General features: G+C 37.5%; 1 protein-coding gene across 2 annotated transcripts; it reads right to left on the reverse strand.

Annotated features, from left to right (window-relative positions):
• Positions 1-1,509: 1,509 nt before the first annotated feature.
• Positions 1,510-16,075, reverse strand: LOC137183368 (forkhead box protein P2-like). Of its 2 annotated transcripts, none has more exons than XM_067590373.1 (15): positions 15,870-16,075; positions 12,064-12,168; positions 10,749-10,835; positions 9,648-9,771; positions 8,970-9,147; positions 8,410-8,514; positions 7,124-7,211; positions 6,545-6,697; positions 5,547-5,736; positions 5,358-5,428; positions 4,264-4,365; positions 4,034-4,155; positions 3,123-3,192; positions 2,889-3,013; positions 1,510-2,815 (listed from the first exon to the last, which is right to left on the reverse strand). In XM_067590373.1, exons 1-15 carry the CDS (start codon positions 16,023-16,025, stop codon positions 2,659-2,661), a joined length of 1,833 nt encoding a protein of 610 aa, XP_067446474.1. In that variant the 5' UTR covers positions 16,026-16,075; the 3' UTR covers positions 1,510-2,658. The 2 variants fall into 2 exon arrangements, with proteins under 2 accessions (XP_067446474.1, XP_067446475.1); XM_067590374.1 differs by having other exon boundaries at positions 1,510-2,788; positions 15,870-16,066.
• Between the last annotated feature and the right edge of the window lie 432 nt (positions 16,076-16,507).

Consider the following 16,507-nt stretch of genomic DNA (forward strand, 5'->3'; position numbering starts at 1 on the left):
TATGTTTGACAAAATCTTAACTCAATGTCCACTTACTATTTTTTAACATCTCATGGTCTTCCTCAGTGGATGGAGTTTAGAAACTCCATGTTCATGGCCTAAATGAGGCAAGTTGTGTTATTTTTAACAACCTTTAAACCTACAGGATGTTAAAGTGTAACATATGTGTTATAAAATGTTATGTTTTAATGATTATTTACAAATAATTAATAACCGAATGGGAATCAATCAATAATTCTGTGAGTTTTGATGCTGCAACCTCCCAAAACAAAATGAAACATTTTTAAATAATTAATTACAGGCAAAGTGACATATATGTTGGTTTGTGAAAGTGTTGTTTTCCGTTTCCAGGTGACTTCATGATTGGACACGTGCGACAGCATCATCATTACATCTTGATGAGGAGATGAACCAGATGAGACCAGCCCTTTTGGAGGGGCTGTTGATAAGTGCTGTCAAAAGTGCTGCGTTGCAAAACATGTTGACTTGCCCGCCTCACAGTGAGTATATGGCACATCAAAGCAACACATAAGTGAAGCTGTTGAAGTTGTCTAGCACCATGCTAACTTTCAGTCAGTAAACACGCCTCGTGAGGAGGCAATCAGAAGAAAATGTCATCTAATGGGCTGACAGCGAATCAAAGGAAGCCCTGAGAGGCAACAGCAAGCTTAAAGCTAACTCGTTATCAGCCCAGACAATTACTGACATTAGTCAAAACAGGGAGCTGAAAAATCTGAGGCCTTTGTTCTGCATTTGATAGTGAAGTCTACAGTTTCAGCTTCACTTTATAGTGATCATCAGTGGATGAGAGGATGCAATGCTGTTGGGACTGTTTATCCATGGATGCTGGTATAATTTTAGCAATTTACATGGTGATGTGATTAAAAAAAAAAAAAAAAATCTTCTCTCAATGATCATCAAGAGATAAATATCCATGAATATTAACTATAATTGATTTTAAAAATGACTGTTTCACAAAGCAAGTATAGACTGTTGTTGAGGATCAATAATGCACAGCATGTATTTCAAGGTATTAAGGTATTTTCACTGTCCTCATATAAATTTCATTGCTTTTATGTCAATAACTACATAAAACACAAAATAAACATTCAAAATGGCATTTTGCAGCAGTATTATGAGGACTCTGTATTGTACTCATGTCTAATGGGAATAGATTTTGTAGATCTATTTACAAAGTTCACTCTTATTTTTAATCCTACTGAACGGAAATGATCTGAACTCTAATGGAAACCTGAATGTATTCACTGGTTTGTGTTGTGTTGAGTGTAACATTCAATACATAATATTGAACAATCAAATACCGTCAATTATTCCACCACTGTCAAAAATATGGAAAATGTTTTAATGTGATATGTCGGGCTTATTGTTCAACATTGGCTGTATTTATCTCACTAAGCATCGGCAGTGTATTATGCATTAACATTCAATAAAGCCAAATAATACATTTAATTTATTCAAGTTTATTTATGTGTATCATATCAGCTTGATTTCACAGGTCCAAACATAACACCACAACAAGTGTATTTACTCAAGGAATTTATTCTTTTTCTTTGTAAAAATCTCAAATACTAAACAAACTAAACCAGTCTAACAGGTAAAACCACACCAGATTAGTGGCAGTGTGTCTATAAGTATACTGGTGCATAACATTTAAATTTAGCCTGTATACTGAATTGGATTTAAAGACAACAATGTTATTTATCAATGTCATTTATGGCAGGTCTCATTATGATAAATTAAGCATTAAACATATATTTATTACAGATTAATAACTTACATTGTACAGATAAACACATTTTTTATAAATACAGACTGGTGTATGTACTCAGCAACTATCCTGAAGCCTTCTTCTAAAGCCACAAACTTTTATAAAAGAGGAATGTTTGGAACAATCAAGTTACACACAGTGAAACAGGAAAACACACATACAGTAAGACACACTGACATAATAAGAATTAGAAATAAAACCCACTTCAGCAGGTTGAATCTTTCTTTGTACAGAGAAAAACAGAGAGGAGCCACAAATGTTCAAATATTTCAATGACACACACACAACATCTCCATCTTTGATGTAACGTGTGATTCACCACCTCTATACTTTATTCTATTACAGCAAATACACAAAACATTCATTTTCTACATTATTACATATATTTCTGTGGATTACTTTGGCCTTTGGAAAACCGGTATATATTACTAAAACACATGAAGGGGCTGGATTTGTTTGTACTTTTGAATGTGTACATTCATATATATCACCTGGCTATTGACTTTGATGCTTGTCGTGATGCCTTGGAAAGGGATCCTTTAAAAAAAAGAGATTATGCTATTAATATCTGAGTAAAAGAAATTATGAAATGTATAGATTCAAAAGTGAATAAACTGTAAAGTTACATTTAAAGCTCATAAATAACTGACAGAACATTTTTTAATCTCTTTGAAATATTAATTTGAATATCTGAAAAATTCTCAATAGCTCAATTTTGATGTGATCAAATATTTTGCAGACGACACATACAAAAGATTAAACATAAAGTCACAATGATACTGTAAGTAAACTGTGATCTACATCCCTGAATGTTCAACGAAGGCATGCTTGACTGCCTCGTAGCTGATTATTTTTAATCTGTGAAGAAGTCATTCGAGGTCAAACAAGTGATCTTTGTCGTTTTCAGTCATGTCGAGCTGCAGACCGGCCGGGTTTACAGTCGGCATCAGAGATTCTTGGTCATTCAGATTCAGTGCTTTGTCTTTAAGGAAAGGAGACCTGCAAGAGATGACACACAGAGACATTCTGAACATTTACTGCAGTGCATTGTATTCAGCAATTGAACAAATTTTTGGAGTTCACACCCCACAAAACTCACTGCTGGACTCGTGCAGAGGAGTCTGTGCTGTTGCTATCTGGTGTTCTGTTCTCCTGTATTTGACTCCTTGAGTTTCTGCTTGCACACTCCTTGAATCCTGGCAGTGACGCTTCTGCGAGTGCCGTCTACAAAAAAGATTGATCAAAACTCAAACCGTGACCTCGACTAGTTCCTCTAATCACGAAACAGAAGCTGCAGTTTATTAAAAGCAGCGCTGAAACACTGTTCTCTCACCTGTAAGCTAGCGTTCAGAACGGCACCAAAAGCGAGGCTGGAGGAAACATTTTTCATCAGTGACGGACTCCTGCAGAGTAACAAAGGTAACAGGATTTCAAAATGCACACAATACATGTCTAATTCATCCCAAGCAAATCAATACTTGTATATATTCCATAAAACACAGCATGGAAGACAGTGATAGTTTGAGGGAAGGTCAGTTTTGATGACAAATAATTCATTTGAATTAATTATCAGGAAAGAACCTTGTACAAGAGCCTTGAAACAGTTTCCATAATGATTCCACTCATGTATTACCATGCAATCACTGATGCCTATGATGAAGAAGCAAACATGTCGAATACTGTAGATGCAATATGGAACCAATTTTACTTGATGGGACTTTACACAAGACTTTATTGTACATTTTGTCCATTTTAGCCTTGACGAAAACACTGTGGTGCCAATATATGTGTCTGCTTGCATTATTAAAAGCTGAAAATCAATGTCTGCTACTATCTTTTCTCCCCTGTGAACTGTACCCAAAAAATACCCATACCATTTCTTGAAGATCCTAAAAAAATCTTAATTTTTGTCAATTAATGTCTAAGAATGTTAAAAGTATTGCATTTGATTTGGGGCAGATAAAATCTAAAATAGCCTATATTTGTTCAGTCTGTGTATTGTATAATAATTACATTTTTGTTTATGATTCACATCATAAACCAGTAGAAGAGAAATAGGCCAGAGTCTAGGTAGTTATGAGGGCTGAAGTAAAGATAGGAAAGCATTTTTGCTTCAGTACTTTTTGCCCAAGAAATGAAACAGTGGTATGATTCCTCTTTTGGAGAGAGAAAGTCAGAAACTTTCATTTAATTTGAATTTACACCATCGCTGTGATAAACAAGAAGTCTTTCCGTCTACTGTACCCTGTGATCTTCTGGGATCTCCTCCTCTGGTATTCCACCTCATCCACCGTCCACACGGCGCCTTTCACATTCTCCACACGCACAAAGCACTTGTGCAGGCTCAGGTTGTGGCGCACAGCGTTCTGATCCAGAGAAAATCAGAGCGATGGAGATATTACTGAATACAAGCTGCACAAATCAGGTACGACACACACCGGGATCACGGGGTTAATTATCTGCGGGTGTGATACCTTCCAAGTGGCAGCGTTGCGTCTGAAATAGGCAAACGTCCGTGTGAACCAGTTGTATATCTCGTTGAGTGTGAGTTGCATGTCTGATGCTTCCATAATAGCCTGTAAATAGAGAGGAAACAAACTGTAGCGCATCACAGGATCAAATTAAAGCCCTTCTTACTTGTAATCCAAGGAATGAAGGGAAAGATGCACATTCATCACACAATCAGAGGCAATACTTTAATTTATAATCCTATGAATCAACCAGTAATCATCTGACTGACATGTATATGATTCAAATGAATGAGCTCACAGGACAACATGAACATAGAAATTAAGATAGAGATGTCTTTCCTAGACAAGAAAGGCCCCAACGTCATTATCTCTGTACTCTGGGAACCAGCAAATACAAAATAGAGAAAAGAGTAAAAAGTCACAAAAAACAGACACTTCTATCTAAATTATAGGATAAGGCTGGTGCTGTTTATCCAGAATTATCCTATATTTTTCTTATTGTCAACAAATCCCATGAAAAGACCAAAACCAACAATGAACTGATCTTAATAACGAGTAGATTCTGCCATCTTATTCCTCTGTGCCATAGACCTCCATTGTTGTCCAAAAAATATTTTAAAAAATGCATAATTGAGCTACACCGTTGTAAGGGGTGACATGTTCTTTAATTAGATGAGCATGGCCACTTTAATTCATTTTGATTCAGTCCCATCTACACTTTACAGCTGCTGTAGATACTTAGTAGAGCACCAAATGTGTGTTGATCTGCAGCAATCGTTCCCAACAAATGCACCATTTCCGCTTGTTTGAGTAACATTTGCTAAAAACTACGGTGCCCAACTGTTTTAGGAAATAATTTAGCCTTTTTAAAAATGTAACCTGTTTTCAAGAATATCTGTCTGCCGGTGAAACCACAGACATGGTAGAGAAGTCTTGAAGTATCGAGAGACAGACTAACCTATCTATAAAAATATAGAACAATGAATGTCAGCTTCATTCTTTAAGCACTAAGTCTACAAAATAATATAAATATACACTCAAATTACACATGCAATATTACACACACACATACTTTTAATCCAAGTCATAGATTGTACCTGTCTTATCAGTGTCGCATAGGTAAAAGGTGGTCTGATATCAGTGTTCTTGTACAGCTCATATTCATTTTCTGGATCAAGGGGGAAAAAAAGAAAGAGTGAAAACTCAAGTTGAAACAGAAAATGTGCGATGAACTGTATTTCGTCTGTGTGAACATAATGTAAATGTTACCACAGTATTTGGTCTACCTGAAGACAGAGAGTAGATCAAAGGCTGATGACGATGTCTTATGGCCCCGGCACATGATGTATGAGTGGGCGACTCTTCTTCACACCCCTGGGACGGAGTGCCGACGGGGGCCAGAGGTTGAGGGGAGACCTGCGCCGAGTCTGACGGGCTCAGCGAGGGCAGGTTGTCGGTGACGGAGACTGAGCTGAGCTGAGTGCACGACAACGGGGAGACGATACAAGTTAACAAAGGAACGAGTGGAATGAAAAGACTGACAGAGAAACAAAACAGAGAGGGAGAATTTCAACAGAGTGTAACAGAGCGATTTGATCCGCCTCTTCAGAGGTGATTCCACTAATACCGCGAGAAGAAGGAAGCCAATTATTGTTAATTATAGGGTGAAATTGTTTGGTGAGTGTTGTGATTATGGTGCAATATTTGCAAGATTAACAAATGATTAGCTTCCACATTATCAGAGCATGTCTGCTGTCTGAAAACACAACAGCAGCCATCTGGTGCCAACAGCTGGGCGCCGAAAAGGAAAGGAAGTGCTCAGGACTAAGGATTACGCCTTAGAGATGTCCACAAAGGAACAGTGAAAAAGTCATTTGAGAGTTACAGCAAAATGGTAAAACTTTTTCAAGGCATTCGTTTGTGATCCAATCTGGCATCATCTCTCAGAGAAGGTTCAAATGTTTTGACCTGCACCTCATGCTGGTGTGCCTCTAAGCCATGCTTTTTTGTTTTTAAGGAAATGCCATCATATTTTTGCAACTCATCCGACTGTAAATGTTTGCCAGGTCACAGTGCTAAACTCCAATTACAAGCTGGGCGGCATCTTTATCAGTGCACACACTGCAGGATGGAGAAGATGAGGCTGCAGCCAGGCAAGTGTTATTTTCACTCCCCATCACATATTACATGGAGTTTTGCTTACAGCTCCGAAAACACCGCACAGTTTTACGGTTCATTTAGTCTGACTCTGTTGTTCACACAGCTATTACTGCACACTATCTACCTGTAGACAGCGTGGGTCAGCAGCCGTATCAGATTGTGATACGGTTAATGTCGGTGACTGTAGACTCGCGGGTGCAGAGAGCGACTGAGCTTCTAAAGATGGCAGATGCAGGTGAGCCATCATCGCTCGCAGACGCTCCCGTTCTTTGCAGAGCTGTAAAGAGGAGATGAAGGGAGAGGAGACGCTTCAGAGTGGACGGTCGCATCGAAATCACTGAACACGTTTTTATTGAAATGGAAGGCTGTGAACCAGACACATTTTGTAGTACAATTTCCTGCTGTGTCAAACATCAGGAAGGAAGCAGTAGTGATTGAACATTACATGAATATTTACCATGAGAAAAAAAAAGTTGTTTAGATCCTAAAATATTGAAAAACTGAGGGGAAAAGAATCCAGTATTGCAGACTAATACTGCTTTTGTAGAAATGTCAGTGGAGATATTTTTTTAAATCAATATAAATCTGACAACGTAACTTAATAAACTGTCTCAAACATCAGGTTTAAACAGCTACTAGCACAGATCCAAACAGCAGTTCTAACCTCACTGTGATTGGTCATCTTTACAGGACACATGCATACCTGAAGGTCAAGTTGCTGAACCACCTGCATCTGGACTCTGCACTGGGCTGTACTTCTGTCATCCAGAGTGTGCTCACTGCCTAGGTGCCTGAAACACACACACACACACACACACACACACACGCGGGAGCTTTAAAGGAAATCTCCACAGAAAATCTCTCCTTTGAGTATCAAATACTCGTCACTGAAAAGTTTGTATTTTTTCTCCTTCACAGAAGATGACAGCCAGTAATCAGTGGATTCCAGTGGTGACCCAGACACAGATCTATCTTCTTATTATCTTCTTATTATTTACTCACACATCTATCTTCTTATTATTTATTGTATCCACAAGAAATAATTAGAAGATAGAGTGGGTGTTTTGTTTGTTTTATCCTTTCCACAGCCATGCACCCGATACTCTGATCGCACCACTACTTTTTACTGGATCATCAACTTGACTCGAACCACTCATGCACTAATTAATTCAACAACCTCTTGGCGAACGTTTGAAACATTCTGAACGTATCAAGAGCAGAGAAGCGGACTGTGCTGAGGGAGTGATCGGAGAAGTTTTTATTGGTGTTTTTGATGATCCAAGCTGATGTTTTAGTCCCAGTTTTTGCCTCTGATTTCTTTTCCTTAAATTCAAATGACAGATAGGCATCAGTTTTCCTGAAAGATAAATTCCCAGTGATCTTTGGTTGTTTAACAACACTTGCCAATGTCTTGAAAGTTTTTCCAGTATCATCAAAGACTCGTCTGTCCATGTGGATAAAATAATATTCCATTCGCTGCACGATAAATACGATTTGTAACCCGTTTCCCAGATTACGACCCTATTTTCTAAACCAATTTAAACGTTTTACCATCATTTATATTTGTGTATACACATAACCTTTCATGACATTATCACATAATGTGTTTATATTTTCCCTGTGTTGTCTAAAATGAGTTTGGTGAGATTAGAAAGTCTCAATTTGACAATACTTTTCATATGGTGAGAAAAAAATCCTTTATGATTCTGGAAATTCCTTCAAAACAGCGATAAGAGTTGTTAAATAACCTTTTGGGTTTTTTTTCAAATACAAGCTGATACTAGTTCTGATTCCAAGGTAATGATAATACATGAGAGGCACCAACAGGGCCTTGAAACATTTCAGAGCCACTTTCAAGCCTCCAGGTGAGTATGTGGTGCTGAATAGATAGACTTTCAGTGGAGTACACTTCTGAATCATAAACAGAAAGGTGCAAAAAGTCAGAGAAATATCAAAAGTGAACTGTATGAGGATGAAGTTAAAACCTACTTTATAAACTGGCTGAAGTTTTCACAGACTGACTCACATCCAGGCCAGTTACACACCCCGTGACTGTAGAGAACATGCGTGGCGGCACGATCAGCTTTAACAGCACTAGATGAGAAGGAAGAGAAGGAGAAGGAAAGTACTGTCATGATTAAAAACCACATCAGCCAGTCAACACCAACAAAACGAGAGCAAAACAGCAATAAAACAGATATAAGAGAGCTTTCTTTTCTTCTCAGGTAGCAGAAAAATGACAGAGAGAGGTGGAGGGGAGCACGGAAAAACAAATGGAAAACTATTTACTTTTGATTTGGGACATGTAGTCATGTAAACTTTTTTTTTCTTTGCTGAGCTACTTCAGGTGGTGGAATACAAAGCAAACAAACAAAACAAAATATATCGTCCCAAGGGGAATTAAAAGCAATGTGTCGCTGCAAAAGCAAACACCTCCCCACCTGCACCTTGAGAGAGAGAAAATGATGACAAGTCTTTGATGTTTTACAAAAAGGCAGCATCATCTGAGCTCTCGTGATTTATCTACAGCATGAAAACAAAAATTATACCATTCTGCCCTGCGAGGAGAGGCAGACTGCTGGTCAGCGGTCTGCCTCCCTGTGACTTTAGTTGGCTTAATGTTGTTAGCAGCAGAACTCTGATTGGTCTTCAGCGTGGTTTTATCCTCTGTTATTCCGTTTGTCAGCTCTCTCCATATCTGCTGCATCTCTGCGGGGCTTAAACCAGCTAAAAGAAGAAGAAGAAAAAAAAACAACATACAGAATAACGTCAATTTCTGATATATGATTAGGGAATGTATCATTAATTATTCATAAATGATACATTAGAGGCACACATGTGCATGTAGTTAAGAGTGGTATCTTTTTCCAGAATTATTCATTCACAGACTTACTCATTTTCACCTCAGATTTTGAGAGCAACTCACTCTCCTGTATTATCCCAGCTAAAATATTTCTGCTTTTACATTTCATTTTCATCATTGTCTCCTTTTAGTGAGGTGCAGTTATATAGCTGAAAGTCAACAGATCTTCTTGTGTGGAGGTCTTGGTGACTAAATTGTATGCGGGTCCGTTGCGTGAGAATTGTCTATTTTCTTGTAACTTTTACTGACTGATTCAATCTGAACTTTGCAAAATTACAGCTGGCATCACTATTGCTTTCCACAGATGCTGCTCCAAAGAGGGAGGAAAAGTGAAATTCTTGTAATTCATGACAGGAGGAGTGACCTGGAGAGAGGGCGGGGGAGGAAAGGACCGGTCTCTGCACCCGGAGGAGCTGCTGCTGCTGCTGCTGCTGCTGCTGCTGCTGGATTTGGAGGAGCTGCTGGAAAACAAGCTGCTGTGCGGGGAGCTGGAGGACAAAGAAAGAAAAGAAAACATCTCACAGCAAAGTGAGGTTGTATTTATGTGACATATTTTCGACTCCGCATAGAGTGGAGCATAGCCAGTGAATTTAATATCTGGAGTTTTTTTTAGTTGTGTGGGCTTTGATCCCAGCCTTTTAAGACCAAAAACATTTCAAGCCACAGTATATCACATTATAAAGATGACCAAACCAATCACGACTGAGATTTTGTCAGTTATCCAGCTTTATAAAAAGTACAAAATCCTTCGACAATTATTTCACCAGGTGCTGAGATTTCTGACTGTCTCCGATCCAAAACAAAAAAACTCACCACCAAATCCGTCTCAGCTAGAAAGCCATGTTTCCAAACCACAAAAGCATATAAACATGTTATCACCTCATTATGTCGAACCTCCTGTTGAATTTTTTCAGTTGCCCGCAAATGTTGATGAAAGTTAGAGATGACTTATCAGTCTTCACATTTTTTTACTGATCTTCAACATCAGCCTTCCCCAAAATGGATATTAAAGTTGCAATGATTAGTCATTTATCAATCAGTTGCCAACTATTAAATTCATCGCCATCTATTTTGATGATTGATTAATCGTTTGGGGTCATTTTTTAAGAGGAAAATTTCCAAATTCTCTGGTTACAGCCTCTCAAATGTGATTATTTTGTGGTTTCTTTAGTCTTCTATGACAGTAAACTGAATATCTTTGGGTTGTGGACCGATGGTTGAAACAAACCAGGACATTTGAGGATATCACTTTGGGATTTGGAAAACAGTGATTGAGATTTTTCATCATTTTCTGACATTTTATGGACCAAACAACTAATCAATTAATCGAGAAAATAATCAACAGATTAATTGATAGTGAAACTAATCATTAGTTGCAGCCCTAATGTATATAGCCTATAAAATGTTAGGCCAAGATCTTAATTTACAAAAGGAAAATAAGAGGAAGACAACAATAACCACCTACCTCTTTGCCTTTCTTGCCTGGCTGCTGTTGAAGCAGCTGCAGGTGGATCTGTTGTTGTTGCTTCTTGTAAAACTCTTTAAGATGTTGCTGGAGAAATGGTGATGGTGATTAGTCATGTACACTTACACATGTAGAAAAAAAATGACTCTCAAACAAATTCCAGCAAAATTGGTTAAACGGTAGAATACATTAAAAACTTGAATTATAATCTCAAATATTTTATAGATTCAGTGTCACATTTCTTTAAAGAAGTTCTACACACAAGCATATTTTTTTCTTTTGTTGAAAGTGAGATAATTTGAGTTATCCGGCACAATTTCATCATTATTTAAGATGGGACACAATTGAAAGAATGACCAGAGGTTTCATTTACAGAGGTAGTTTTAGAATAATCCTGTAGTAAGAAGTAAACTAAGCTGAGAGGTATATTAAAAAAAATCATAAATGCTACATTAGAGGCAGCAATTAAATAAAACAATGAAGTGATGTTTTGTTTTTTCCATTGACCTTCTTGTTATTTGTATTGGAAGGTCAGCAGACTAGCTAACAAGCTAAGTTAATAAGCTTATACTTATATCACTAAATTGAACTTGGAAGGTCAGTTAGGATACATAGCTAAAGTTAATGTTAACTAAAATATGTATGAGTGTTTTGCTTTTGTTTAGTTTTACTTTTTTGACTAGTAAATTAAATGGTCTTGATAACTATGAGCTAACGTTAGTATCACTAACGTTAGTATCACTAACGTTAGTCTGAAATAATAATACTGTAACCTTTATTAATATAACATTAGCACTTTTTAAAAACAAGTTTACAAACTTCACAGCTTCACAGACATAAAAACAGAAAATACTAAAATTAATGATAATTAAAAGCCATTTTATAAAAAAATGAAGGTTTGGTGTTAGCTAGCTGTTATGCTAACTAGCTAATGTTAGCAAGTTTGTTTTTATCAGTTAGACATTTTTGCAGTTATTTTACTAGATTGGCTATACCTATCTCAAATGTGAACTTAAAGGTTAGCCGGCTAAAATGAATGTCAGACAATATTGTAGTATTGTATTTTTTTTCAGTTAGCTAATTAGTTTGCCTTAATAGACTTGGTAACAAATTAGCTTAAAATTATTGCTATAATCTAATTCAGTATTGTTTGAACTTGGATGGTCAGCTAAGCTAACTAATTAACTAAAAGTAACTCTGAGTTTTGGTTGGTTAGTTAATTTACCTCCTAAACTAGTTAACTAGCCAACCAAAACACTTAAGGTAAGTATTATTAGTAGTAGTGCCTGTAGTCGTGTTAGCATTGTATAAATACCTGCTGGAGCAGAAGAGCTTGTTGCTTCTGGTGGATCAGAGCCTGCAGCTGGTTGGGGGACAGAAGCTGCTGCATCTGCTGAGGAGCCATCATTGCAAGGAAGACCTTCAGAATGAAGAAGAGGAGGGATAAAATGATACAGGACTACAGTCTACAGAGTGGAGGCAAAAGGACGAACTAGTGAGAGAGGAGGCAAGTGTCAGGTGTTAAACAATAATAACTAGTGGTGGACTCAGGCCAGGGGTGAACAAATAAAAAGGGCACCTGATACATTCAGTTGGCCCTTATCAGCAGAGAACAACGACGCATGTTTGGTAAAAGGGCCCAATTTAAGATTTATATTTTATAGGGTGTTTAGGTAACAATTTATTTATTTATTTAGCAAACATTCCTTTAATCAAATACAGGGAATGGGTTTTAAATGTTTATTTCTCCCATTGCATCTGTAGTAAACACATGGAACTATTAACATTTTGAGAATTAGCTGTTTTTAGCAGTCTTGTAGAGGAAGCGAGAAGCAAGATTGGTGAAATAAAAGGAGAATTCTTTTGGCCATGAGTTTGTAAATGTTAACAGCCTCATTATGGTCATCTGGGATGCTCCTCAGCTTCAATTTGGAGAATGATCGCTCAACTGAGGCAGTTGTCTCTGGCAATGTAGCATTTATTTTGAGGTTTTGGGGTTTTGTCAGCTTTGGGAAGAATTGCCCACATCATTTTCTTTAGGGCACTTAAGCATAGCTTGGACATTGCTGGTAGGGAGAGCATAGGAAAAGTGGGACACCCTAAGTTCAGTGACAATACTGTCTTGGTCCATGTTAAAGAATTGGCATCCTTGAAAGACTTATTTAATTTATCATGCCTTTCCAGTTACTTGGGGTGGTAAGGCGCTGACATCCCTCTTGCCTTTGTCATGTATGTTTTTACCCTTACCAAGAAAGTTATGTTTTCACTCCTCTCCGCTTGTTTGTCTGTTAACAGGGTTAATCAAATCATTATCTTCCAGACTTCATATCAGTTTTATGATGATGAGGATACATTTTAAACACTTTCTAACATGCCTAGGCAGAGGTTTAAGTTCTACTGGGCATCCCAACTTATTGCTAATGGCTTATTCAAATGTACCTTTATCTCTCTCATCTCCTCTCTTGCTGCATCTAGCTGCATTTTGCAGATCCCTTCTTGTCCTCAGTTTTCTGTCTATTCTTGGAATTCTGCAATTATGCCTATGAGCATAATTTGTGACATCACAAATAGTTTGGAAGCCAATCCTGATCCAATATTCTTTTTATACAAGTGTGATGTGGAAACTTGAAGCCTCCAGTGCACAAACACTGAGAAAGGACTTTACAGCGAAGTAGGAGACATCTTGTTTCCAGCAGGAAAACATTAGAAATTACATATATTTACATATTCTTACAGTCTGGAATTTTTAATGAGAAAGAAGGAGGAGATGTAATTTTTAGGATTTTTACAAGATAATTGAACTTTTTTGATGGAAAAACCATATCAGACACAAGTTATTATTCAAAGAAGAGTATTCTATATACATTATGTCTGGAGGGGATCTGTAAAGATTTTACCGCACCACAAGACTGATTTCCAGTTCGTATATATTTAGTATAGAAATGCTAAGTATGTATCTAGCTAGACAGCTACTATTACTCCCCCCACCCCCCACCTCCCGAGTTCACCAGTCAGTAATAACCATTGAATGGGAATCAACCTTTTGTGGACATCATCGTGCTAGATTGTGTCATTGACCCTAAATGAGATGGGAGATAGGCTGACCAGTTAATTAGCAGCACAATTACATGCTTGTTGTGACTCCTAATAGAAGTGTATGGGTATTAATAAAGGCAAACACTCACAGAATAATAACCGATCTGGACTGTTACTGATTGAGAGACAAATAACAGAGTGGTCCTTCTTTTGTATTCAAACAGAGGCAGCAGCGATTGTCATGGCTGAATTAAGAAACAACAAAAGCCTCTTAACAAATTCAACACACTGTATTACAAACACTACTAAAAAATAATACTTGTGCAATTGATTATTGGGAAACATGCAATTTATTTCTTGCTTGTCTGAAAAATAAATTGCCGCCTGGAGTTTGTGAGAAAATCAAGCTACTACACAAAATTTTTAAAGTTGTGCTAAGTCTTAAATGTCAATCGCTGGGATGTGCAAAGATGTGACCTTGTGTTCTTCATGAGTTTCAGTGAAGCCTTGACGTCTATGTTGGAGTAATATCTTAGCAGCTCGCAGGATGTAATGAAAGAAGAACACACCAGGGACCTCGAGTTTGTCATTTGTCATCAGTCTTATGAGATAAAACCTCTGCTGTTTCCACTGCATCGATAAGCAAAAATGTTAAGAAAATGAAGAATTCCTGCTTTGGTACAACCAGTGTAATGATCTCTATTTGCATGCTATATGCATGTGTGAATTAGTGTTACATAGTACTAAAATGATTAGTCGATTGATGAAAATGTATCAGATATTTTATTGGCTTAAAGAATTTATTCATCAAGAAAAAAAAAGCAAAACATGCACCAGTTCTAGCTTCTCAAATGTAAGGATTTGCTTCTCTATCTTTGCAAATTGAATATATTTGATTTTTATCTTTTGGTTTTTTGTTAGTTAACAAAAAAAGGACCTTGAAGACTAAATTGTGATGGACAGTTATCACAGTTTATTGACAATTTTTAGACTATAAAAAGAATCAATTAACCACAAAAAAATCAACAGATTAATTAATGAAAATGCTTGCTAGCTGCAGTCCTTGTCTTAAACTTTTTGTGTCATTCCTCAATCTGCTTTCGTGTCAGATTATAAAAGCGGCATCAACATACACTACCGCTGGCTTCATTATCATGCTTTATAAATCACTGGGTGGTGTGTGGGTTGGATGCTGCAGTCAAAGGAAATACATTACAGATGGAGGCCCCACTCCTTTATTATGCAAGAAAACCAATCCTAAATGTAAATAGTTTTCATTTGCAATATTTCTAAAAATTTGCAGGTTGGAAAAACTTTCACACACAAGCCATTATTATGTTTTGAAGACTGTAAACACACTCTGGCTTCTAGGTAACAATGCAACGGTGTCGTTATGACATTGTGACTTACTATAGTCAGCTGAAAATTACATAAAAATAACATCTTCAAAAATTCAACTCACAGAGTTGCAGGGCTAGCAGACCTTTTACTATGGACAGTGCCAATGTTTTCAGTTGTTAAAATTCTGCAGGCTCACAAGTTGAGGGCCACAACAAGTACTGTATTTGAAAACGAATTAAGAGAAAAGAGCAGAGCAAAATTGACAAGATGAGCAAACAGACTGAAGGAAGGAGTGGCGACCAGACGTTCATTATCTGGGTTGTTTCATTGATCCCTTAGATAAAATTTCCCAGGGATGGAATCGTAACAGACAACCATAAAATTATGTTGGGCCATGCTTATTTGCCTTTCACTTGCATCTGTTTGGCCTAGGTCTGTGGACAATTATTCCTCCCTGGCCCTGACTCACAAACTAATAATGAAGGGCAAACAGAGTTCTGTGTGTCAACTCCCAACTCGGATCAGACCTCATATGAAATCCCCGCCACTGTCAACAGAGCTGCAGACTCTGGGTTTGGTGTCCTGTCAGAGGACGTCCAATATGGAGTTGACATGCAGTATTTCTCTTGACATCTGTTTGCCTAAGACTGTTCTATTTCCCGCTTATGAAGAGGAGAAGGAAGAGACGAAGGAAGAAGAAGAGGATGAGGGGGAGGACGAGGAGGAGGAAGAGGATGAAGATACCTGTTTATGGTGGAGACTCTGCCAGTTTCCTCTGCTCACTTCACTGCAGGAGTCCCCATTAGCTACACTCTCTCCTGCAACGTTGTCTGTGTGACTGATGAGGCTGCTGGCTGGGGTTTGACGGGCTGCCGTGGGACTGAGAGGAGACTCAGGCATTCCAGCACAGGTGCTAAAAGAAAACAGTCAACACTAAATAAGCTGTAAGACAAGTACGGTAGAAAAGTACAGTATGCACTTGAGCATCACTGCTAAATTTCCCCTTCTTGTAGCTTTGCTTTAAAAACATGGCCGGAAAGAAAACTAATTCATTATGAATTTTGAAACAGCAGAAGAAATTGGCTAATGAGTCATGCCAAGAGAAAGACAAAGACATTCCTTTCCATAAAAAGACATTTATTTTCACAACAAATATAAAGAATGCAAGGTTATGAATATAAATAAATACTGCAGAAACAATTTGACTGAACCACAGACTAGATAAAGTTAGTAAATCCTTGATTTCCATGTAAGAAATGAAATGCATGTGAACAGAAACAGAAAATAAAGAATAAGTATTTTAGGATATTAAATGAACAAATCAACAAAATTAGCCAAAAATGCTAATTTCTTTACATTAACATCATCCAGACCTTTGCACA

Source organism: Thunnus thynnus, chromosome 5, assembly GCF_963924715.1.
Source record: "Thunnus thynnus chromosome 5, fThuThy2.1, whole genome shotgun sequence".
NCBI lineage: Eukaryota > Metazoa > Chordata > Actinopteri > Scombriformes > Scombridae > Thunnus > Thunnus thynnus.

Excerpts from the sequence above, each read along its gene's own strand:
- LOC137183368 (XM_067590373.1), bottom strand. The coding sequence starts at position 16,025 with ATGCCTGAGTCTCCTCTCAGTCCCACGGCAGCCCGTCAAACCCCAGCC. Across the intron at positions 10,836-12,063 it reads AAGCTCTTCTGCTCCAGCAG|CAACATCTTAAAGAGTTTTA; the intron begins GTATTTATACAA and ends CCATTTCTCCAG. Across the intron at positions 4,366-5,357 it reads ATGCGACACTGATAAGACAG|GCTATTATGGAAGCATCAGA; the intron begins GTACAATCTATG and ends CTCTATTTACAG.